Consider the following 26,905-nt stretch of genomic DNA (forward strand, 5'->3'; position numbering starts at 1 on the left):
AGATTTCCACCCTTGATCAAGGGAATCTGAGATCTAATCTCAATCCTTGATCTTAGGGATAGGTCTTCTCATCCTTATGGAGACCAAAAAGGGGGAAAAAGGCAAATGGAGGCTCAATTATTCTTTGTGTAGATTTGGAGAAGAGGTGAGGAGGAGAGGAGAAGTTGGAGAAGGCTAAAATAGCATGCATTTGCAGCAAGGAAAGACTGTACAACAACTCGAAATTCTAGTCTGGAAGTGTGGCACGCAAATTGAGAAGGTACAAGAGGTACAACAATTCACCCTAGTGCATTTTTTGAGGAAGTACAATGCTGATTTCGAGGGAGTCAGGCCACATTTATTGCTAGTCTGACAACATGATTTTTGAGGAGGAAATTGTTGGTCTGAGGCATGAATTTCGAGGGAAGAAAAGTCAGACTGATGGCACGAAATTCGAGGGCCTGAAGTGCTGAACTGTGTCACAAAATTCGAGGGAAGAAGTCTGGACAATAGCATGAATTTCAAAGGCAGAGATGCTGGACTATGGCACAAATTTCTAGACCAGCACGGTTTTCAAGGAGCTGGCCCAAATTTCTAGGAGGGAGATAAGTACCCCCGTTGTATAATTAATGCTGTAAATTTCTATGATAAAAAGCAAATAAAAGTCCTCTTCCTACTGGTTTTCCCTTTGGGGTTTTTCTAGGGTCTGATTGACCAAATATCAGTGTCTAAATTTTGTTTATGCTTGTGAAATTTATCAGCTGATTTGTGAAAAGTAGTGGTAGCTTCTAGTGTTCTAATTGTATTTATATTAAAGTTAAACAAAGGGGTTTGGGTATTAAACTTGATGTGCAAAACGACTTGAAACCGGGTGGGGCTACATGACACAAATTTGTTACATGCATTGATTGCCCCATTTTACTTCTCAAACTCCCCAAGGCAGTAAGAGAATTGAGGGCCTAGACTACTAGACAAGGAACAAATTTCAACATTACCATCCCCAATTTATGAGCTCAAATTTTTCTCCATGACCCTTATTCCTCCACCTTCATCCATCATGCTATGGGAAACTTCTGGACTCGTTTCCATAACATGATCTGCTCTAGCTTGCTTTTTGCCCTACAGGACATCTTCTGTTTTCGAAACATATGAAGCCTTAGATGTGTCACATGATATTTTATGCTCAAGGCCATTCACTATTCCAACACCCTTCATCGCCTTAGACATATATTGACTTCCTTACCACTAGCATACTTAGGAATGTTTCTTGAAAGGAAGAACTATTGCCTTTCCTTTGTGTAATTATCTATTGCAAGAGATTCATTATACAAATAACTTGAAAATGTAGGTTCCAGTGCATTAGGAATGACTTCAAGCTTCTCGAGCCCTTCCATTAATTGAATTGTCAATAAGCATTAGATGAAAATTCAAACCGATAAATATTTTCACCATCCAGTAGTGTGCAAGTATTTGCATGGTAAATTGAATCAATAAACCTTGAAGGTGATATTGCTCTCTCATACAATTCTAATTGAAACAACTTGTTTGCCATATCATCTGATGCAATTATATGTTGCTTCTTTACAAGTTTGAAAATAAGTTTATCCAAAGTAAACAACATATATGACTGTGTTCCAACCGAAAACTTCGCATTGTCAGCTTATCCATCAAGCGAACTGTATAATGCACTCATGAATTTTGCATAAAATTTGGGAAGTGTTGTATCCTTCCAATTCTGCACTGCAGTTAATGCATTCTTCTTTGTAGAGAGTATTTGTTCATATAAAGTCTGATGCAGCCTAAGAATGGACATGCTTTGACAAAGGTTTGGCCAGGGATAGAAAATGATTCAATAATGCAAATGAATCACCTTCTTCAGCATCAAGTGCATCAACCATTTCTCCAACCTCACCTTCACTTTCTGCTTTCCACTCATTATCTTCATGATCAATGTCCTCTTCATTACCTTCATGTGAATATCCAGCACCATTTCCAGACTCACTTCTTGAGATATCTTCACCACCTTCATTCATAAAATCCTCTTCTGACTCCACTATCAAATTTCTAACAGTTTGGATAGAGGCCATTGCATCATGGGAGGATTCCATTTGGTTAGACTTTGTTTGATTCTGCTGAGAATGAGCAATTGCATCTGCTGATGGTTATTCTTCATTCTCTCTTTCATTCTGGCATTGATGCACAGTGGAGCCAGAAGCTCCAAGATTGCTACCTTTGTGTTGAGCATCTTCGTGGCCTTGTTCCAGTTCCATAGTTAAGGACTCTTAAGGCATTTATAATGCCATCTGCAATCTCAATGTCCTGGGATTGAAATTCGTAATTCTCTTCCAGCTTGTTCTCCTCACCCACCACACTTTCTATTTCTTTGATTTTGCACTTCACCTCAACTGAGGGTGATAATTCAAGCTTCTGTTTGATACCCTAAGATTCTAACTCATGGTTTTCATCAACTAAATACAGAAAGTCAGTATTACTGGCTGTATTTTGGCCATTTGATAAACACTGTTCAGACTCCCCAACACTATTGTAAGGCAAAGATTTTGAGTTGCCCATATGTTAAAATTGGCAACTAGGGCCAAACTCCATGTGGGTCATCTTATTAATGGCAACTGATATTTTTCTTGGATCCCTCTCATCGAGAGGTGTAGGATTGATCTAAAGATCATCCGATTCCGATAAGTATTCATGGAGATATGAATTTATTTGTGTTATGGGACAATTTGTCAAGGTCGGCCAGCAACCAAATAAACCCCACTTGTGCTCAACGTTTTAGTATAAATAAAGGAGGACTTCAAGTCATTTAGACACTCATCTTCTTGGTGATCTCTTCCTCTCCACTTGTCTTTGGGTTTTGGTGGGAGGAGAGACCTAAAGAGGATACGTTGCCCTAGAGGATGCCCTATCCTATATGCTGTCATGAAGGAGACCTCTACGCTGCCCTAATGAAGATCAAGCTTCAGTCTTGGAGGAGATCTGGCCGCAGATCTAAGAAGCCCTAGCTGCAGTCAATAGGAGTTCTAATGCACAGCAAAGGGAGCCCTAATCCGCAGCAAAGGGAAGGCTCTAATCCACAGTCAAAGGGAGCTCCAATACGCAGCCCTATCCGCAGCAAAGAGGGAGCCCTATACGCAGCCAAGTGGAGGCCCTAATCCGCAGATCTAAGGAGCCCTATACACAGCCAAGTGGAGGCCCTAATCCGCAGCAAAGAGGGAGCCCTATATGCAGCCAAGTGGAGGCCCTAATTTGCAGTTAGGAAAGGTCCTAATACGCTGTCCAAAAGAAAGTCATACGCAGTCCAGAAGGAAGTCATACGCAGTCCAGAAGGAGCCCTAATATGCTGTTAACATAGGCCCTAATACGCTGCCTGAAATAGCCCTTATCCGCAGTGCTAAGGGAGCACTCATTCAGTGTCAATAAAGTCCTAATTCAGCAACAAACACGGCAATGTTTGCTATAGGTGACTGTGTGTTAAAGGAAGTTGATATAGATAAGATAATTTTATTAATGTCCAACGAATGACCACAAAGTAGGTCAAAGGGACTGTCGGTTACATAAGGGGGGCCGTGCCCAGTAGGAGAACCAGTCGGTCTCCTCAGAAAGACAAATGCTGAAAGGAAGATAGAAACTAAAAACGAGGCGGGTTGGGAAGAGCGTATGGAGCTCCGATCCCAGCCACGCCTGTTGATCTCTAGACTGCGTCGTAGTCTCACTGGTGAAGAAGACCCTGGGGACTCGGATGTGGGAGTCCGCTACTCCTAGCATCCGAGGCCGAGAGAAAAGAGCTGTGGGTAGTTCAGCAAGGTTTGCTGGTTTGAAGCGGTGGGCGCTGGTTGCCTCCCATTGTGTTGTCTCTGTGATCTAATGATCCTGGGCCGCCTCTCGGGGAGATGCCTGGAACGGTTCTGCTGCTGGGCCCTCGTAAGTAAGGGGCCTCTCCTCTTAACTGAACGAGGGTCTGTCGATCTGTGTGAGCCGGACTGATCGGTACTCGGACTGGTTGATCTCTTGACTCCTCGGGCTGAGGGGAGTATGCTGAAGAAAGAGGTGATCTGACGAGTAGTGTTGGGTCGGACGGGAGGCCGGAGGAAATGCTCCTGATGCTTTAGAGTCTCCTGGATGTAAAGTGCGACACATCTCTGGTCCGTGTAGCTGAAGAAGCTGGATAGGTTCTGTGGTCCTCTGAACAGACAGTGGTAGCGACCTCTGATCTCATAATATATCGGACAACCGAAGATGAAGTGCCATTCAGTTTCCACCTCCTGTGTATGGCATAGCCGGCAAGTCCTGTCAACTCTCTCTATCTGGTGGTCTGTCTCTACCCGAAGCCTATGTGATCCAACTCTGAACTGCCCGAGGGGGATCCGAAGAGCATGCATCCAATGTCGAAGCGTGTACTGGGGGCGAACTATAAGCCCGTCTCTGATACTCAAGAAGTGCTCTGCATAGAACGCCATCTTTGGGCGCAGGCCCCCCGGGGGGTTAATCCATGTGACCTGGATAAACTGCCTGTAGATGTCTTCCTTGATGATCTTGTTTAGTTCCTGCCTGGGGGGGAGTCCTCTGGGGGCATTCAGGGAATACCGAAAGGGGGGGAGATGATCTATATGGAGTCCCACTGCCTCGAGGAACTTCGAGACCCCTGTATACCAACACTTGGCTTTTCCTGGTTGGGTGCGGTCGATGGCTTCAGAAGAGCAGTAGGCTAGATAAGGGTACCTTTCGCGTCCTTTCAATGTATCTGCGAAGCTCCGGGCTCGGTGAAGAAAAGAGACCAGTCTGAAGGCTGTCTCAAGGCGGAAGGGCTGCGCACCAAACTCGGCCAGTATGATTTGATGTGGGATAGTATGCTTGCAACGGATAATACGTCGGAGGAGAAGGGTTTGGACTCTCTCAACTGCTGCCCAATCAGACTCAAGCAAGGAGGGGCCCCAAATTTCCGATCCGTACAGGACCGTGGGTCGGATCAGGGCGTCCATAAGGCTCAATTTGGACGAGATGTCCTGGAAGTGGTGGCGGAAACATTGTCTCTCTAAAATGGCTAGAGAGCCATACCCCTTATTGATCCGAGGTTGCAGAGCTGGCCGCATACTGAACCGGGGGCCCGAAAACTGTACTCCCAAGTATGTGTAGCTATTGGTAATCTCCACTCTCTCTCCCTTGAAGAGAAATCGGAGATCCTGAGACTTCTTCGTCCCGTTGAAGACTATTACCTTTGTCTTACTCAGGTTCACTGACAATTTCCGGAGATCACAGAATAGGGCTAACGCATCCAGCTGCCTCTGGAGACCTTCTGGTGATGAGGATAAGAGTGCAATGTCATCTGCAAAGAGTAAGATATAGATCAAAACCTGATGAAGATAGCAACCGTCAGACTCCTGTATGTGTTCCCGCAGAAAGGCTTCGAGCTCATCAATATATATCCCAAATAAGGTGGGGGAGAGTGGGCACCCCTGCTTAACTCCAATCGTGCTCCGGATGAACTCAGATAGTCCCCCCACCGTGCGAAGACGGCCCAGGACAGACTCGTATAGACGCATAACAACAATCAGCCGGGAGTTTGGGGTATTGGTGTCTTTGAGTCGCTGTAGAAGATCCTCTCTCGGGACTGAATCAAAAGCATTCCGGAAGTCCACAAAGCAGCAGTACACCTTCGAGGACCGGTGGCGTGCTTCCTCGATCACAGCACGGAGTGTAGACATTAGGTCACAGTTATACAGTGAAGGAAAGTGTTGAAGTCTGCTCCTTTGTGTTGCTGTGTTAATTTACTTCAGAGTTGCTATGTGCTAGGCCATAGGCCATAGCATCATAGCAAGGGTTTCTTAATGACTGTGTGGAGGGTTGTTAAATGCTACAGCTAGGCCTAGTTTGAAAAAAGAAGGACGCAGGTCTGTGTGGGCAGTTTTAAGGTAAGGAAAAAAAGCTGATTTGGTTGGCTGTAGGTGACAGCTAGTGCAGCAGCATGATGATATGGTCCAGCAACATGATGATATGGTCCAGCAGCATGATGATCTAGATGCAGCATGGAGTGAGAAGCAGCAGGATGATGAGGTATTGTAGCATGCATTTGGATGCAACTTAGTGCAATGAAGAGCTCAACATGCTGCAGCATGAGGAGATGCAGTACTGTGATGGGTACAGTCATGATTAGCGAAGCATGATGAAATGCAGCATGGTACAACATGGTGAAGTGCAGCATGATGACGAGATGCAACACTATGAGAGGTGAAGGAGTCACCTTGGAGAATCAGTTGAAGCAGCATGTCTTCAACTGATCTCATGTATCATCATCCTAGGAGATGATCTATGCTCTGATCTAGATAAGTCAAAGTGATGACTTCTGTTGTAAATGTACTATCTCTCTCTCTCTGCTGAACTATTGAAGAACATATAAGAAGAATTGATCAAGGGTTTCCCCACATTGGGGTTTGTCCCTAGCTAGCGCCACATCTTGTGTCCTCTTGTCTTGGCTTGTCTTCTGCGATTTATGTTTATGTTCTATCTGCAGTTTACTTTAATGCTGATATGATTGCTAATCTGGAAAAGATATTGAGCTAACTATGAAAATTGAAGTAAATTGCTCTAAGCATAGAACATACCCAAATCAACACCATACCACCAAATTCAAAAGATTGAGGTCCTTTATTCTTTTTAGTAGGGTATAGCCATGACCAATTGTTTCAGCGTGCCTTCGACCATACTTCAACTTCTCTTGCTAGGTTCCTGTGATACTCTTCACACTTATGAAAAGACTCAGGGTACCCCTTCCCAAAATTGATTCCAGTAGCTCCATTTCCAAACAAACCCTCCGGGATAGAAGGAGCTAACTTTGATAACACTGTAATATCCCTAGGGAATTTTTTCCCATAGGGTTTTAAGAATATAAAGAATATCGTGCTGATATCACAGTGTTTTTCATTCAATTCAACAAAAAGGCATTGAATGCACAACAATAGACAACTGAATGAGTATTTTAGTAATACCAACAGTAAATATCAGTTTACAACGTACATAAATCCACTACTTGGAAATGTTACAGTACCCAATATGCAAGGATAGTAATACACCTGTTTAGTGTTTAATTTTGTAGCTATGGTCGGTCTTCATAATGTACTATTTGTACTTGTGAAGATAAAATATAAATTATATTTGTGATGAAAGAAAAATTGTATTTAGCATGTTCTTCATGCTTGTGATAAAAGAGAATTTATTTATTGATTTCTCAAAAGAATATTTCTATAAGGCATGTTCTTCATGGCCTTTCCAAAAGTGAGAAATTGAATTTTTAAATTCAGATTTTACACACCACAAGATGTCAAGTCAGCCCCCAAGGGCTTTTCCAACTAGAAATACCTTCTAAAATACCAATATTTCAACACCCCCTCTTAATGATTCGAATTGGATCCTCAAACAATTCCATGATTGTTAAGAATGAATGACAGACTTCAATTTTTTTTTATAGCTATCAGAAATAACCTCTGAATAATGGTAATTTGCAGCCAGCACGGAACAACGAGGACCTTCGGTCCAAGCGCGCTGACTGTTGGTCCATGGAGACCGCGCATGGCGCAAAAATGGCAATTGTGAAGCTCAGACCCAGAAATGGACGCTATTTCCAAAACCCCTCGAGAAGGAAAGGCCTCGAGCGCTCGGTCACAAGGGAAACCAGAAAACTATGGGAAAGCGCTAAAATCGACAAGGCGGGTCCCGCGCTCAAAACCGGCGGAATATCAGAGGCATTTTAGACGGTAAGCGGGTTTGGTCGAGGACCCAACGATTCCATACACCAAGTGACGCGTGTTCGGCGGGGAGAGAGAGAAACAACTTACATCACGGAGTAACGGTCGAGCAACTCAACCGTGCGATAGGAGTGAAGACCGTAGGATTTGGGGGCTCCGGATTAACGGTGGAGGTTCAACCCAATGGATGACCGGCCTCGAGGGAGAAATAAACTACGACACATAAGATTTGAAGTCCGATTTGACCGATGAATCGACAGAGGGATCCGTTTTCGCAGCCATCTGGGAAATAACGGAAAAAACGACCGTTCGGGAAGAACTAACACTCAGTTCGCAAGGAGACAAGTGGCCACCTCTCTGCGAAGCGTTACGCAGCAATGATGATGCAGGGCAGAGGAGTCCCAGCGGGCAGAGGCAGGCGATCCAGAGAGTCGGGAAGCTGAAACGAACAGTCGAAGGAACGAACTGGCTTTAAAGCCACGAGTTGACAGAGATAGGACAGACAGTGAGGCAAAGAAGCAGTGAAGAAGCCGAAGGCCGAGAGACACAGAAAGAGAGGCAAAATTGCAGAGGACAGAGAAGCCAAGCTGACCATTAGAGTAAGGGCAGCATCGAGCAGACAGAGACCAATTGAGGTCGAAATTCGGTAAGGGGAGTCTGTGAACTCTAAGGACTTGGGAATTCCAAGTGCCATCCTATTGATCATCCTCTGTCAAGTGAGACTCAGATTGAGCTCCTTATTGTAAGACTCTGCTTTAAAAGCATAATAAAAAGGCCACCACTGAAGGCTGGACCAGGAGACGTAGCCCAGGAGGATTGGGTGAACTCCTTATTAAATTTTGTTGTGTTTATGTGTTGCTTACTGTGATCTCTTACTGTTTCAAGTGTTTGTGTATTTCGCAATCTTATCGATCCATTGCACAAGATAACATAGACACACACACCAGCACATGAGTCTGTAATACCTTCATTAATTTCCTGAGGTCACCTAGGGGTGATTTCAGATCAAGTGGTATCAGAGCTCTAGGTTGTTAAGGTTAGACAAGCTTGTGCTAGATTTAGCTGTTGAATGCTAACTAGATCAAAGCTCAAATTAGGAGAGGGAGAGTTGGTCAAAACTAATCCTGAAATTGGAAGAGTCTATCCTCAGAAGACAATGTCGGAGGAAGGTTCTGTGGGCCCAGACCCACAATTTATAGATAGTTTCCTGGCCATGAGGTCCATGGTAGAAGAAATGTATAAGGACTTTAGAAAACACAAAGATGAGGAATCATCAGGCTCCAAACAAGATAAGGGGGAAGAAGAATCTTTCCTCCATGACCACTCCAAAGGCAAAGGGAAAGAAGAAAGCTTTCTCATACCTCCTAATAGCCCTGAACATAAAAAGAAAGCATCTTTGATTAAACTAGATGTTAAATTTGATTTACCAATATATGATGGAGAGTTGAATGCAGAAAAGCTGGACAATTGGATCAGACAAATTGATGTTTATTGCAGAGTGCAGAGTATCGATTCAGACAAGAGCAAGATTCAGCTGGCCAGCCTACGCCTTGGGGGCACTGCCTTGGTTTGGTGGGAAGGCAGGACCCAAGCTGACATGAAGAAACATGGTAAGACTCTTTCTGTTTGGAGTGAATTTGTTTCTGCAATCAAAAATCAGTTCTATCCACTGGCTTACATGCAGCAAGCCATGATGAGCTGGCAAACTCTTTGCCAATTGAAAGGGCAAAGTGTACAAAGTTACACCCAAGAATTTAGGAAGAGAGCTTTGATTCTAGGAATCTCATTAGACTCACCTGAGACTCTGTTGAAGTACATCGGTGGTCTACACAGCTACATGAGGCACACTATCCTCATGTTTAATCCCACTAGTATAGATGAGGTATCTGTTCAAGCTACGCATCTAGAAGCTAGAGGAAAGAATAGGAACCCAGAAGTTGGAGGATCATCCAAGTCCATTGCAAGCAAGAATAAGGAGAAAAGAAAACAAAAATGGAAAGAGAACAAGACCAACACTGCACAGAAAAGCAAATCTTCATGCACTCACTGTAAGAAGGATGGGCATGATGATGAGCACTGTTGGATCCTGCATCCGGAGCTGAGACCTAAGAAGTTCGAGGGCAAGAAGAAGAAAACTGCTGCAGCTATTCAGAAAGATTTGGGGTCGGACTCAGGAGATGAAACAACCATTGCAGCCACATGTATAAAAGGTAAGAATTCTGAAGAATCTACTAGTAATTCTGCACAATCTACTATTGATGAAGAAAATGAGAGAAAAAGACATGAGCTTTTCCATATTTGAGTTATTTCCAAACATTAAAAGATTGATACTTTGTTTGATAGTGGCTCACAAGTAAATTTCATTTCTGAAGCAGTTGTAAAGAAGTTGGGATCACTGACTACACCTCACAAGAAACCATACCCATTAGGTTGGTTAAGTGATAAAGCACAACTACAAGTGACTAGACAATGCAAACTTAAGTTTTTTTTTGGGTCAGCATTTGTAGATGAGGTTGAGTTAGATATAATTCCTTTGGATAATTGTGGAGTTGTCTTAGGAATTCCTTACTTGTATGACAGAAAAGCTATTTTCTATAGAGCTGAGAACAAGTATCTACTCGTTAAAGATGGAATCGAATACTTTGTAAGAGCTCATAAGCTCAAGAATAATTATACTCTCATAAACTCAGCGTAGATGAAACGAATTGTAAATTCATGCAAGCAATTTTTACTGATGGTTGTAAAAGAAAAGAAACCTGATAAAACCAATGTATTTGAGGGCTGTGATGCTAAACATCATGCTGATTTAGAAAAAGTTGTTTCAAAGTATGATATCTTGTTTCAAGAACCTAAAGGTCTGCCACCCAAAAAGGAAACTGTGCATGATATTAATTTGCAGCAAGATGCTCCATTGCCTAACATTGGGATGTACAGGTTGTCCGCTTTAGAGAATGCAGAAAACAAGAAGCAGGTGCAAGAATTGCTCGAGAAGGGGTTCATCAAACCTAGCACATCACCATGTGGGTCACCAATCGTTTTGGTGAGAAAGAAAGATGGCTCGTGGAGAATGTGCATTAATTACCGAGCACTGAATAAGATAACAAGAAAAAATCGTTATCCCCTTCCTCGCATAGATGATCTATTAGATCAATTGAAAGAAGCTGTTTATTTTTCCAAGCTACACTTGCATAGTGGATATCATCAGGTCAGAGTTGCAGAACAAGATGCATGGAAGACTGCTTTCAAAACAAAGCAGGGATTGTATGAGTGGCTGGTTATGCCTTTTGGCTTAACTAATGCTCCTGCTACTTTCATGAGAATAATGAATTATGTGCTCAGATCTTTTCTTGATGATTTTGTTATTGTATATTTGGATGACATTCTTATATTTAGCAAAACACGGGAATAACATTTAAAGCATGTTAAGCAGACACTAGATGTTTTGAAAAAGAAAAACTTTATGTTAAACTCTCAAAATGTGAATTTGGCAAAACATCTTTGAATTATTTGGGTCATATGGTAGGGGGTGGTGAATTGAAGATAGATCCCTCTAAAGTCGCAGTCATTGTAAATTGGCTTAAACCCAAATCTGCTACAGAAGTTAGAAGCTTCTTAGGAGCAACACAATATTGGAGAAAGTTCATTTCTAACTTTTCCTCAATTGCAGCTCCCTTACATGCTTTAACAGGATTGAACAAGGTGTTTTAGTGGGGAGGCAAACAGTAGAAAGCCTTCGACACCTTGAAAGAAAAGATTAGTACAACACCAGTACTAGCACTGCCAGATCTTCAAAGACAGTTTGAGATCCAAACAGATGCTAGTGACTATGCCATGGGAGCGGTGTTGATACAGCACGGTAAACCCATATGTTATCATTTTGAGACGTTTAACTCTGCAGTAGTTAACTTTCCCATATATGATAAAGAATTGTATGCATTAGTACAGAGTGTGAAAAAGTGGAAACATTACTTAATGGGCAAAGAAACAGTTATACATACTGATCATCAACCACTTCAATATCTACACTCCCAAACTAAGTTGCAGCAATCAAGACACTACAGGTGGATGGGGTTCCTACAGCAGTTTCATTTAGTCATCAGATATAAAAAGGGCATACATAATAAAGTTGCAGATATGTTATCTAGACCCATTATAAATGCATCTACTATACTTAAGCATAATTCTATATTACATGAAAGCTACATTGAACAATATGCTCAAGATATAGACTTTAAAGATGTATATGCAACTTTAAGTCAAGGCAAACGAGTAGAAGAATTGGATTATCATATTAAGGACCAACTCTTGTATCATTGTGGGAAGTTATGCATTCCACAAACTGAAAGAGTAAAGATAATTAGAGAAGCACACACTTCTCTAATATCAGGTCACTTTGGGGGAAGCAAAACAGTTGCATAGCTGCAAAGGTTTTGTTATTGGCAAAAAATGAACGATACAGTTTTTAGATATGTAAGAGGGTGTACTATGTGTGCTAAAAGCAAGCCCAACAATAGGAAACTAGGCTTGTACACTCCACTACCAGTTCCTTTTCATCCTTGGGAAAGTGTTTCCATGGACTTTGTTGGAGGACTACCTAAATCTAGGAAAGGTCATGACTATCTATATGTTGTTGTGGATAGGTTCAGCAAAATGTGTATTTTGATACCTTGTAATAAACAGATTACAGCTGAACAAACTGCAAAACTGTTCTTTCAACATGTATGGGTTCATTTTGGATTACCCACTTCCATTATATTTGATCGAGACACCAGATTTGTGGGAAAGTTTTGGTCAAGTCTGTGGGAACTGATGGACACCAAACTGAAGAAAAGCACAACTTTCCATCCACAAACCGATGGCCAGACAGAAGTAGTCAACAGGACAGTGATCCAGTTGCTTAGGGGATATTGCAGCAAGCATCCCAAGCTTTGGGATGAACATTTGTGTTATGTGCAACATGCTTACAACCGAGCCAAACATTCTTCCACACAGAGATCTCCTTTTGAGACCTGTTTTGGTTTCACACCAAGGTCTCCCTTGGATTTTGTCTTTGGTAAGGACACAATAGTTGAGGGACACAACGATGTGGACAAGGCAACTAGGTTCATTGAACAAATCCAAGAGATCCATCAGGCAGTACAGGAACAGCTGGAAAAGAGCCAGGCCAAATACAAGGCAAGGCATGACAAGCATCGGATGGAGCATAGTTTCCAAGTTGGTGATCAAGTCTGGCTGTATATCAGCAAAGACAGGATGCAAGGTGAAGGTAAAAAGCTAAAACCAATAAGGTATGGACCTTTCAAGATCCTTGAGAAAATTGGTGAGAATGCTTTTTGCCTTGATTTGCCAGCTTATATGCACATCTACTCAGTTGTCAATGCAGACAACTTGAGACTATTTGAACCTTCGTTAATTGAAGATCTTGAAGAGCAGAGTCAATTGCCTTCTATTGATGACCTGTTACCTGAATATCTTAATGAATTGCAGGAAGACACAGTTCTGGACAAGAAGGTGAGGACGACGCGCAGGGGAGATGTTGAGTACCTCAGAATTGGGCTCAGGGGTTCAAAGCCAAGCAGTGCAAAATGGATAGAGATTGGACAAATGAGAAAGTTGTATCCTCACTTAGTCGATGCTTGAAAACCAACTTTTGGTGGTCCAAAAGCTTTTTTCAGTGGGAAGGCCGTGATCCGAATTGGATCCTCAAACAATTCCATGATTGTTAAGAATGAATGACAGACTTCAAAAAATCTTATAGCTATCAGAAATAACCTCTGAATAATGGTAATTTGCAGCTAGCATGGAACAACGAGGACCTTCGGTCAAAGCGCGCTGACCGTTGGCCCATGGAGACCGCGCATGGCGCAAAAATGGCAATTGGGAAGCTCAGACCCAGAAATGGAAGCTGTTTCCAAAACCCCTCGAGAAGGAAAGGCCTCGAGTGCTTGGTCACAAGGGAAACCAGAAAACTGTGGGAAAGCGCTAAAATTGACAAGGCGGGTCCCGCGCTCAAAACCGGTGGAATATCGGAGGCATTTCGGGCGGTAAGCGGGTTTGGCCGAGGACCTAGCGATTCCATACACCAAGTGACGCGTGTCCGGTGGGGAGAGAGAGAAATCGCTTACATCGCGGATTAACGGTCGAGCAACTCAACCGTGCGATAGGAGCGAAGACCGTAGGATCTGGGGGCTCCAGATCAACGACGGAGGTTCAACCCGATGGATGACCGGACCCGAGGGAGAAATAAACTACGACACATAAGATTTGAAGTCCGATTTGACCGATGAATCGACAGAAGGATCCGTTTCGCAGACATCTGGGAAATAACGGAAAAAACGACCATTCGGGAAGAACTGACACTTAGTTCGCAAGGAGACAGGTGGCCACCTCTTTGCGAAGCGTTACGCAGCAATGATGATGCAGGGCAGAGGAGTCCCAGCGGACAGAGGCAGGCGATCCAGAGAGCCGGGAAGTTGAAACGAACAGTTGAAGGAACGAACTGGTTTTAAAGCCACGAGCTGACAGAGGCAGGACAGAAAGTGAGGTAGAGAAGCAGTGAAGAAGTTGAAGGCCAAGAGACACAAAAAGAGAGGCAAAATTGCAGAGGACAGAGAAGCCGAGTTGACCATCAGAGTAAGGGCAGCATCGAGCAGACAGAGACCAATTGAGGTCGAAATTTGGTAAGAGGAGTCTGTGAACTCTAAGGACTTGGGAATTCCAAGTGCCATCCTACTAATCATCTTCTGTCAAGTGAGACTCAGATTGAGCTCCTTATTGTAAGACTCTGCTTTAAAAGCATAATAAAAAGGCCACCACTGAAGGCTGGACCAGGAGACGTAGCCCAGGAGGATTGGGTGAACTCTTTATTAAATTTTGTTGTGTTTATGTGTTGCTTACTGTGATCTCTTACTGTTTCAAGTGTCTGTGTATTTCGCAATCTTATTGATCCATTGCACAATATAACATAGACACACACACCGACACATGAGTCTGTAATACCTTCATTAATTTCCTGAGGTCACCTAGGGGTGATTTCAGATCACTTAATGAAGAAGGTATTTCCACCACCACCTAGAAGTGGCCCTACCTCTCAATCTGATCCACAACCACATCGTGCTAGAGGACCTGGATCTTTGAATGCACCATGCTCCTAGAAGCCTCTCGCTTCAGAGCATATTATATGGCCATCCAAACCATGACTTTCCTTGTTCCTAGAAATCTCTAGCTCCATGACTTTTCCTTGCATGGCCATGACTTCTTTGTATGTGCCATGACTTTTCCTTACATGGCCATGAATTTCTTGCATGTGCTATGACTTTTCTTGCACGATCATGACTTTCCTTGCATGGTCCATGATTTCCTTGCATGTACCATGACTTTTCCTTGCGTGCTCCATGACTTCCTTGCATGGCCGACGACTTTCCTTGCATGGTCCGTGACTTTCCTTGCATGGTCCGTGACTTTCCTTGCATAGCCTGGAAGATTCCACTCTCTCGCTTGAACCTAAAGGTTAGACTTCCCTTGGGTGGGTGATTCTCCCTCTTAGCCCACAATCTCCCTTTGAAGCTAGACTCCCTTTGAGCCTACACAACCTTCCCTTGGCTTACTCTGCGTTCCCTCCTGGAAAGTAACCTCATGAAAACTTATGCACATGCTGCAACTAAACTTGTGTCCTTTCAAGGTCAGTCTTGAACTGCAGTTGAACACTTGGCCTAGTCCACTCTAGACCACCGAAACTCAACTCTACAAGTGTCCTCATCCTCTTGGGTCAAACACCTCATATGCACATGGCTCTACTATCGGATGTGCAACTCTGCAACCCAATGAAGATACTATCTCACGAAACTCATCAAACTGCAATCCATATGAAGCTACCTCATCCATGCCAAAACACTCCCTGCCAAGGTGCTTGAGCTGTTGCAACTTACTTTGACAAGTCAATGAAAGTCCATCAATAGTAGCGACAACCCACCATTAAACATACTGCCATGCGCCGAGTTCTCCACCAATCCACCAAAACTCCCATCTTACCACCCTGAGCCGCAATAATCCACAACTCTTTGTCTAAAGATTCTGCTCCATGTCTCATAAGGCATACCTAGCCAACTCTCTTGGCAACACTCCTGATTCCTCCAATAGTCCCACAACTCCCTCTTAGAGCTGCCACTTGTGAACACTCTGATCCAACTGCTCTCCAAAGTCACTCTGATACCATGTTAGAAATCCACGCACCCCAGGTCTGGTCTATGCCTTAGCTAGGAGACATAAACACACTAGCAGTGCCTAACTTGAAAAGCAACTTTTGCACAACAGAATATACCAGCAATTAGATCAATAATAGTACACACGAATTAATGCCCAAACTTGTTTCTTATTAGTCCTTCAATAAGAAAACTCACAGGGCTCCTGTTCTAGGGATAATTGCCCTTTATATCCCTATACAGATGTCAAAATACAAGGTCTATCTTTTGACGAAATACCTAGGGCTGAGGCTTTGTCCTCTAAGCCTTTCCTGCCCAAAAATATCAACACCTACAACAGTTAACTACACTGCTGTAGCACTGCTAAGGCCTAACCAACCCTCCTTAAATTATTAAACAACAAATTACATACCTGGGCATACACCTTTAGCACATGGTCCTCTGCTGCCCCTTGTTTTCCTTCACAGTTGGCTTGCTGTCCCTTGCAGCCAACACTTTTCTCCTTTAGACAGCTCCCTGTAGACCTTAGCATGCTCAGCAGCTCTTGACCTCTTTTTCTTGGCCTACGGCCTGCCCTAACAGGCCACCCTTTGCTTCTGCAAGCTGCTACAACAGCCCTTTACCAGCCAGAACAGGCCTGCAGCCTATTCTCCTTTGTTGCGGCTGCTTCAACTCACCTGCAGTTGCCCTTTTTAGGCCTGCGGCTAGCTCTGTCTGCTACGTCTCTGCAGCTTCTTGCTCCTGCCTGCGGCTGGTCTGTAGCCTTCCTGCAGCCTCCTATCTTGCTGTGGCTAGCTTGTTTAGGCCTATGGCCTTTTACCTGGCTGCAGCCTCCTTTAATGCTCAAAAGCAGCCCTATTCAACCACAGATACTCAGCCTCCTTGCTTTCATCTCCTGTGGCTCCTTTTGCTGCATGCAGCTAAGTCCTTTTAGCCCTCTTTTTCACCACACAAGAAAAATGATGCCTCGCCTTGTATTTATTCCTTTCCAAGGGGTGTGAAACCCCAAGCGGTATGTCTCTTGGCCTTGCTGGCCGACTGAGCCAACTTGACCCTTAAGCCGGCTTATAATTAAATTAGATTATTAAATTCTTTTCCTTGGGTTGCAAGCCCACGCTTTTGGGTCCAAAACCCCAATCTTGGGTGCAAAGCCCATTAACCAAACCAGAAAGCCCCAAGGGCTTTTCCAACCGGATTCTTTCGTTAGGTCATGTCTTCTAGTTAGGATGTGTCCTTTCAGTTACTATTAATTATTATTTATTAAATTGATGCCATATGTATGTCAATTGAGCTTAGCTCAGGTGATTGGGCAGAGTTGTTGTGGTCTGCCCCACCCAGGTTCAAGTCTTGTAAGTTGATATGTTTAAGCTTTGGAATAGAGTAACTATGTGATGCTCTTAAGTTGGTATATACTGTAGGCTGGCCAGGTACCAGCAACCTCTCTCTTGCCTTCGGGCTGAGAGGGAGGCCGATTTCTTTCGCTGGTCAGTCCCCAATGCCCAAAATTTCAGGAAATACATACATACATACATGTATGTATGTATATATTATGTAAATTACACCCTACTTCTCTTACAAGTTCCAAGGTTGATCTTCCAGGCATAGTTGCATAAAGTAGAGCCCTGGACTGATAAATGCATCAGAGTCCAAACTCACAGATTTTAGTGGGAATCAGGCCTGCTGAAAGCAATTTTTATTTTTATATCTTTAAGGGTTTTCAAGCAAACAAGTTTCTGGGGAATTTATTTTTTGAAATTTGAATTTGGTTCAATTCAGTATGGTCAATGATTCGTCGACCATGCTGAATCCAAACTGAGCTGAATTATTTGGTTTAACTGAATTATTCCCTAATTTCCAAATTGTTTTCTTCAATTTGGTCCAACTTGGTACTATGGTAATAATCATGGGATAATCAGACAATGTTGTTAAGCATTTGCAATCAGTTCACATATAGTGCATTCAGTGGGTGTGGGTCTTGTCTAGTTTTTTGTCACTATGCTTCTTTTGAAACCCCAATTTTATTATTGTTTGTTATGTGTTTAGCTGGCTAGGCAGTAGTCTAGATGGTTGGACAGCTGGTTCAAGTGGAATAAGGAAAACATAAGATAGTGGGATGCAAATATCTGAAGAAAGCGGAAGCATATGTAGCCTTATGGTTTTGTGTAACTGTCATACCTTTATAATTAAACTAACCTTTTGTCTTTCTTGTTTGAAGCTTGAGCTTAGGAGATCCAATGCTGCAGATTTTGATGATCTTATGTACCTGGTAGTTCGTCTCTTGCACAACAATCCACACATACTACAGGTAAGTCCCACTCTATTGTTTAAATAGAGTTTTGGGTTTTAAATTTAGTTCATGTAAATATGGGATACTGTAGGGGAAGCCCCTTTTACTGTTTATAATGAAAATTGATAAATGGAAAACCAAAATTTGACAAGCTTATTGACTTCATGTTATAGTAATCTATTCATTTTTTAATGAATTGTTTTACTCGGAAATCATTTGTGGCACTCTTGATCTGCTTCATAAATCCAGCACTTTTTAGAAGGTTGTCTCTGTTAAGTCATTAGGACAATGGCTTCTTTGAATTTGCTTTCTACTATTGTATGTATGTTCTATTTTTGGAGAAAAAAGTAAATCTGGTTTCATTTAAAAGAAAAACGAAAAAAAGGTGTAATTAAAAAATTTCAATTATTTATAGATAGGATTTACCAAAATACGAATGAAGGCAAATATTTGAGAGAATATGTTACACTTCGGCATTTACATTGCATTATTAAATAAGATAAGATAATTTTATTAACATTCAACCAATGACCACAATAAGTAGGTCAATGGGACTCAAAAGTGCATCCAATGTAAGTACCTATTAGCATTGCAAAAGCAACTCCTACTGTTACTCTATCAAAAGTGGAAAAGAGGCTAAGTACTCACTAAAAGAAGTATAAAACAAGTTCAAATAGAAAATCATGATGGCTATAAAGGATGTCAAAGGGTGTTGGAAGTAGAAGTTGAGGCCAAATAAGGGGAGAGAGAAAAAGGCTCCTCATCTGAGTCATCAATCATGTGAAGGGATGCACTCTCTAATAATAATGTATTCAGACAATACTTGGTGCTGAGGGGGCTTGACTGTGTAATTCTAGGAGGAGTGCTAGATTGAGGAGGTCCATCACTCCTAACATGCAAGGCAAGGGGGAAGAGTCTGTCATTGGAGAATTGGGTGCTTGATCAAACCTTGAGCATAGTAGTTTGTACGGAGAGAGTTTGGCTTTGGGACCTCCTAACCTACTTTGTCTACTAGTCTTGCGGTTTATGTCCTAGTGTTTGGAAGAGGAAATCCTTGAATGTTTTGTGGAAGTTGGTCGTGTTGTCACTCAAACTCTCTCTTAGACGGAAAAGTCCTAATTCCAAGAGGAAACTCCTAGGCCACCCATTGTCACCTTAGTGGCCTTGCCTTTCACTTTATGTCTAAGGAAAAGGAGTTTCTTGTCACTGATCCGATTAGTAGGGTTGCAAAGATCTATGCAACCTGCTAGGATGGGCTCACATAGGGTAAAGTCCCATTGTCACCTCGTCCTGAAGCCTTGTTCATTTGGCCCAATTTCATCTTGAAAGGCCCGTTGACCACTACGTGTCAACGACCCTGTTGGGTCCCTATAATACTAATGATTACCCCATTACTATTGTAGTTATACCCCTGATTTATATTGTTGTGCCCCTATTACCCCCATGTTGTTATTTCTGTGCCCCATAGAATCCCTCTATCGTTATTTTTGTGGCTTTATATTATTATTGTTAGGTCGGCTGGATTATATTGTGACTCCTTAGACTCCTATATATAGAAATGAGGTTTTTTCATTTGTATCATCGAAGAATTGTTCATTTATGTAATGTAAAGGAGGTTGCCCCCTCGAAGAGGCTGAATTCTAAGGCGTTGATCTATCTTTTCTATCTTTTCTTGAGCTGGTTTCATAACATTTGGTATCAGAGCTTTGGATTCTAGGGTTTCGCTGCTCCAAACAGGTCATCGTGGCATTTTCGCTATAACATTTTTTCTGTAACGTTTCAGAAGTCGCAAAAAAAACCCATTTGAGAAGAAATCGCGCTGAACCTTGGGTCCGAATTTCAGAACTTTTCGCGCGATATTTGCGGAGATATGATCTGAGGAAGTTGGTCTTTTTGCAGACTCCTGAATTACATGCAAAACAGGTGACCTGGGGAAAATCGCCATAACTTTCTCTCTGGGGATCGGATTGAAATTTAAGAAGGTACAGAAAGAGGACGGACTGTAGTTTCTTGTATGCGTGTTTCAGATTCAAAGGTTGAAACAGTGACTCGTGGCACGTCGTACAAGTTCGCTCTACTGAACTAGTCTAAAAGCAAGTCACTGTGGGAGATTTCACATAACTCTTCCTTGGAGAATCCAATTTGGGTCAGACTTGTGGCATTGGAAAGAGGACGCAGAAGGCTACTATAGGTCGCAATTTCAGAACTGGATGATCCGAAATTACAGAGATACATCAGATTCAATATCAGGCTTCTATAAAGTGAAAAAAGGTGTGTAGTTTTTTTAAAATTTTTGTGTAAGCTTGGTTTAACGGAATTCAAAGGGCATAGTAAAGCATTATTATCGGTAACTGATGCCCCGAGGAAAGAAAATGCAAACACCTAGTAAGGAACCTGAAAGCTCTAGCATGACTCATGAAGAAGAGGAAGAAATGCTACATGATATATCAAAATTACAAGAACAAGTGCAACAAATGTCACGCTCACAAAAGCTAACAGAAGCTAAGATAAATGGCGTGGAATTTAAGATAAATGGCGTGGAATCTAAGATAAAGGGCATGGAAGCTAAGATGGATGATTCGAAGACAGATTTGAAGAGAGACATGGCAGATTTGAAGACAGATTTGACAAATTTTCTACAAGAAATACTTACTAATGGTGAAAAGGTTGTAAAGGAAACTCATGATGTGAACAAAAGTAATGTTAATCATGATTCCATAGACGCTAATGTTGGATCGAAGACCCACCATATTCCAAAAATCGATATGAGGAAGTTTGATGGCAAGGATCCCGCCACATGGATATTACAGATGGAGCAGTTCTTCGATCTCAATAATGTGCAAAACACACAAAAGGTACGTATGACAACTGTATATTTGGAACCAAATCAGTTTGTATGGTATCAATGGCTTTGCTCTCGTAAAAAAATTATCACTTGGGCAATTTTTACGGAAGAATTGATAGCACATTATGAAGATACAAAAAGCAACACTTTTTTTAGCCAATTGATAAGTCTCAAACAAAAGGGTTCAGTAATGGAGCACATTGAGGAGTTCCAAAAATTGAACATAAGGGTAAAAGATATTCCAGAGGAGCATAGGATTGATGTGTTCATAGGGTCTTTAAAGGATAATATCCAACATGATGTTCGCCTTTGGGAACCTGATTCATTAGAGAAGGCATTCAGGTTAGCAAGAAAATGGAAAGCAAAATTATGGCAACCAGGAAGCATACCACTCACAACTATAAAGACGGAAGTGTTGTTGCCCCTAGTCTTCCACAACCTATAAGGTTGACACCACAACAATTGGAAGAAAAAAGAGCAAAAGGGCTTTGTTACAGTTGTGATAGCAAATACACTAAAGGTCATAAGTGTGCTGAGAAGAAATTATTCTACATAGATTGTGAAGAGGAAGAAGAAAAGGAGCAAGAAAGGTCAAAAGAAGAAGATATACTCCAGGAACAAAGCCTAGATGAAGAACAAATAAATCCGACCATATCTTGTAATGCATTGGCAGGAATTACCACTCCTCAAACCATCAAGATAGAAGGACAAATCAAGAAGAAAAAGGTAATAGTGTTGATTGATTCAGGAAGCACCCACAATTTTATTCATTGTAGGGTAGCAAAAGAATTGAATTGCTTCCTATATCCAGCACCAGAGTGTCAAGTGATGATTGCAAATGGAGGAACAATAAATTGCTCTGGAAGTGCCATAATATCAAGCTATCCATGGGAGAATATGTATTGACTAGCCCAATGCTTTCCATTCCAATGAGAGGTGCTGATGTAGGTCCAATGGTGCTAATGTTGTACTAGGAGTCCAATGGCTACAATCCTTGGGTACAATAGCTTTTAATTTTCAAGAACTTTTCATCAAATTTTCTACGGAAGGAAAGGAAGTTGAATTAAGGGGTATTGCAGGGAAACCAGGAAAGATAATCAGCTCTAATGGTATGACAAAGCTTCTAAAAAAGGAGCAAAGAGGTGTAATTGCACAATTATGTTCGCTAGATGTTTCCACATCGGAATCATCTATTTCTCCAGATCTCCAAAAAGTCCTGGACAATCATTCCAAGGTATTTGAGACTCCCAAAGGTCTCCCACCTATGCGTGATCATGATCATGCTATTCATCTGATTCCAGGAAGTGTTCCTCCAAACATCAGGCCGTACAGATATCCCTATGTCCAAAAAAGTGAAATTGAACGTATGGTTGCAGAAATGCTAGAGGCTGGTATAATTCAACCAAGTCAAAGTTCTTTCTCTGCTCCAGTAGTATTGGTGCACAAGAAGGATGGATCATGGCGCATGTGTCCGGATTATAGGGAGCTCAACAAGCTCACTATTAAAGATAAGTTCCCCATTCCTGTCATTGATGAATTACTGGATGAATTGCATGGATCAATTTACTTCACCAAGTTGGATCTTCGTTCGGGATATCATCAAATCAGAATGAAGATTGAAGACATTCCGAAAACGACATTTAGAACTCATGAGGGTCATTATGAATTTTTGGTCATGCCTTTTGGCCTTACCAATGCACCTTCAACATTTCAAGGTTTGATGAATTCAATTTTCAAACCATTCCTTAGAAAATTTGTGTTAGTATTTTTTGATGATATACTAATCTACAGCAAGTCTTGGAAGGATCATGTTGAACATGTTGACAGGGTGCTACAACTATTGGAGGAGAAACAATTATATGCAAAAAGATCCAAATGTTTCTTTGGAGTCCAGGAGGTGGAATATTTGGGTCATATTGTATCTCATGAAGGAGTTAAGGTAGACCCTAGCAAAATTAAAGCCATTAAGGAATGGCAAATCCCCACATCCATAAAGCATCTGCAAGGATTTCTTGGGTTGACAGGGTATTATCGCAAGTTTGTTAAGAATTATGGGAGAATAGCAGCACCTCTAACAACATTATTGAAGAAAGATGCATTTTCATGGACTCCGGAAGCAACAAAGGCCTTTGAACATCTTAAAGAGGCAATGTGCCAATGTGCCAAGGAATGTGATGCTTCAGGAAATGGAATTGGTGCTGTTCTAATGCAAGATGAAAGATCCATTGCTTTTGAAAGTCGTCCAATCAAGGGAAAGTTTTTAAGCAAAGCTATTTATGAGAAGGAAATGTTGGCAATACTCCATGCACTTAAGAAATGGCGACCCTACCTAATGGGAAGACACTTCAAGGTAAAAACGGATCATGATAGCCTTAAATACTTTTTAGAACAAAGATTATCCTCTGAAGAGCAACAAAAGTGGGTCACAAAGATGTTGGGTTATGACTTTGAAATCATCTACAAAAAAGGGAAGCAAAATGTGGTGGCAGATGCACTCTCAAGAAAGGATGAGGATGTGGAAGCATTGTTGTGCGCCATTTCTATTATCCAACCAGATTGGATAAACAAGTAAGGGAGGAATGGAAGAATGATGAAGAAGTGTGGGCACTTATTCGAAAGCTACAACAAGATTCCAGTACGTCTGATACATTTAGCTGGCAAAATGATTCATTATGGTACAAAGATCGCTTATACCTCTGTAAGAATTCCCAGCTAAAACAAAAGATTCTTATGGAATTGCACACTTCTCCCTTAGGAGGGCACTCGGATTTTTAAAAACTTACCACAGGGTTAAGAAGGAATTTTTTTGGGATGGCCTTAAATCAGATATTCAAAAGTTTGTGGCGGAATGTTTGGTTTGCCAACAAAATAAAGTTGAAACAATTAAGACACCAGGTCTATTACAACCTTTATCCATTCCAAGCCAACGTTGGGAGGAGGTTTCAATGGATTTTATCACAGGTTTACCCAAGTCTGAGGGAAAGAGTGTCATCATGGTGGTAGTTGACAGACTTACCAAGTATGCACACTTTTGTGCATTATCACATCCATTTAAAGCCAGTACAGTTTCTACTGCATTTATGGAAACAATTCAAAAGCTACATGGAAACCCAAAGATTATTGTAAGTGACAGAGATCCCATTTTCACTGGAAATTTTTGGACAAAATTATTTTCTTGTCTTGGTACTCAGTTAGCTCATAGCTCATCTTATCATCCTCAATCTGATGGGCAAACTGAGATAGTAAACAAATGTTTGGAAGGATATCTTCGTTGCTTTGTATCTGATAAACAGACACAATGGGTCAAATGGTTGCCTCTGGCTGAATGGTGGTATAACACTTCCTTCCATACAACAACAAAAATGACCCCATTTATGGCACTTTATGGGTATCAACCACCATCCATCACATCATATTTAAGAGAAAATTCTAAGGTTCAGGCAGTGGAACATCACATCGAACATCAACAACAAGTCCTCCAACTCTTAAAGGATAACCTCGTGTTGGCACAAAATAGAATGAAACAACAGGCAGATCAACATCGCAGTGAAAGAAGTTTTGATGTAGGTGATTGGGTATTCCTACGGCTACAACCATATAAGCAAATGTCCCTAAAGCAAGCTAAGAAGGATAATAAATTATCACCAAAGTATTATGGTCCGTACAAGGTGTTGCAAAAGATTGGTACTATGGCATACAAATTGGAGCTTCCTGCAGCTTCTCGATTGCACCCAGTTTTCCATGTTTCATGTTTAAAGAAGGTTATAGGCGACAAGCTCCTAGTGCAAACAATATTGCGAGAACTTGATGAGGAAGGAAAAATTATATTGGAACCGGAAGCAGTCACAGAAACAAGAACTCGACAACTACGAAATCGATCAATTTCAGAGTATCTTATCAAGTGGAAGAACTTATCCGCTGAAGATTCCACATGGGAGGATGAGAATTTTATGCAGAAGTATCCAGAACTACTCAAGTGTTGAGGACAACACTTTTTTGAAGGAGAGGGGCATGTTGGGTCTCTATAATACTAGTGATTACCCCATTACTATTGTAGTTATACCCCTTATTTATATTGTTGTGCCCCTATTACCCCCATGTTGTTATTTCTGTGCCCCATAGAATCCCTCTATTGTTATTTTTGTGGCTTTATATTATTATTGTTAGGTCGGCTGGATTATATTGTGAGTCCTTAGACTCCTATATATAGAAAGGAGGTTTTGTCATTTGTATCATCGAAGAATTGTTCATTTATGTAATGTAAAGGAGGTTGCCCTCTCGAAGACGCTGAATTCTAAGGCGTTGATCTATCTTTTCTATCTTTTCTTGAGCTGGTTTCATAACAGACCCATAGTAGTACACCCCTTTTTTTACAAAAGGGATAGTTCCTGATCGATGTGTTCGTGCCGTTCAACTATCATCATCAGCCTGATCATCATGTTATATTGTAAACCCTTTTTGCATGTGTAAATTGTAAATAATCTCACCTTGGTAGCGTTGCCTTTCACTTTATGGCTAAGGAAAAGAAGTTTCTTGTTACTGATCCAATTAGTAGGGTTGCAAAGATCTATGCAACCTGCTAGGATGGGCTCACATAGGGTAAAGTCCCATTGTCACCTTGTCTCGAAGCCTTGTTCATTTGGCCCAACTTGATCTTGCCAGGCCCGTTGACCACTACGTGTCAACGACCCATAGTAGTACACCCCTTTTTTACAAAAGGGATAGTTCTTGATCGACGTGTTCGTGCCGTTCAACTATCATCATCAGCCTGATCATCATGTTATATTGTAAACCCTTTCTGCATGTGTAAATTGTAAATAATCTCAGCAGATTCGTGTCGTGTATGTAATTGCTTAGGTAAACCTAATTTTTTGGTGACGATCTACATTGTGGGAGGCTTTTTGTCTCACCGATCCATTCTCGGATGGTCGGCAGAGTTTTCCTTCAGCCTTACCCCAAAGCCGGAGTGGATTTTGTCACTGGGATCTTAGGGGACTCTATTAGTAAGTACTAGTAAGTACTGCTCTTATAGGACTACTAAAATTCTGGAGTGCTTTTGCATCAGGACTTAACAGTTGGAAGGATACTCCAACATTTGAACAAATGTGGAATGCATGGTGTCAAGAAGAAGCTCAATATCATTAGTAATCAACAAGGAGGATGAAGAATAAAACACTTACAATGCTTATTTTGCTCATCACAATAAGAAAGGAACTTTAAAGAAATTCAAAGGACCAAAGAAGAAAGTAGACGTGTCCAAGATTGAATGCTACAATTTTCATAAGATGGGTCATTACAAAAATCAATGTCCAGAGAATCCACGAATAAGAAGAGAGATAGGGATCAAGCAAATGTTACCGATGAAGCTCCACCTAAGAAGAACAAAATTGAAGAATCGGAAGTCAAGGACTTATACTACTAAGTCCTCTCTCTCACATATCCCTCTTAGTCTTCTATTTTAAGTTTTGAATTGTTTTCCTTGATGTTTTGATTTCTGAAGTTTGCAGATCTAACATGTCTTATTAGAACATTTTTGAATTATTTTGATAAGTTATAGGTATCCCTCGAGATTCGATTAAAAGGGAGCTCTCACCATTTTACCAAAGATAAGTATTTTGTTTGTTGTTTCATCTTTTCATTTTTGGTTTCCTCCTCATGTTAAGATTTGTTTGTCTTGTATGCTAATAACCTTTTCTTTATATATATTTCCTTGGGTAGGAAAGCTTGCAGAATGCACAAAGGTTATGGAAGAGACTTCAAAGGACAAACTTGAAGCATGGAAGAAGTTCTGTTCCAAAGGAAGCCCTTCAAGAACTGAAGTCCTATAAGGTTTGTTAAA

The 26,905-nt window shown here is 41.5% G+C and overlaps 1 protein-coding gene across 2 annotated transcripts in view; it reads left to right on the plus strand.

The window, feature by feature from the left end:
* Positions 1–26,905, plus strand: part of LOC149185742 (uncharacterized) — a 552,948-nt gene that overhangs the window by 66,730 nt on the left and 459,313 nt on the right. Inside the window, exon 5 of one of the 2 annotated variants that reach the window (XM_089410788.1) lies at positions 18,150–18,239. The exons of the other annotated variant lie outside the window; for it this stretch is intronic. Within the exon in view, the coding sequence (XP_089266914.1) occupies positions 18,150–18,239 (90 nt within the window). The remainder of the gene's footprint in view (positions 1–18,149; positions 18,240–26,905) is intronic. 2 annotated transcript variants of the gene reach the window in all.

This window comes from Pinus tabuliformis, chromosome 3_1 (assembly GCF_031772625.1).
Source record: "Pinus tabuliformis cultivar Carrire ecotype Pingquan chromosome 3_1, CPIR1, whole genome shotgun sequence".
NCBI classification, from domain to species: Eukaryota; Viridiplantae; Streptophyta; class Pinopsida; order Pinales; family Pinaceae; genus Pinus; species Pinus tabuliformis.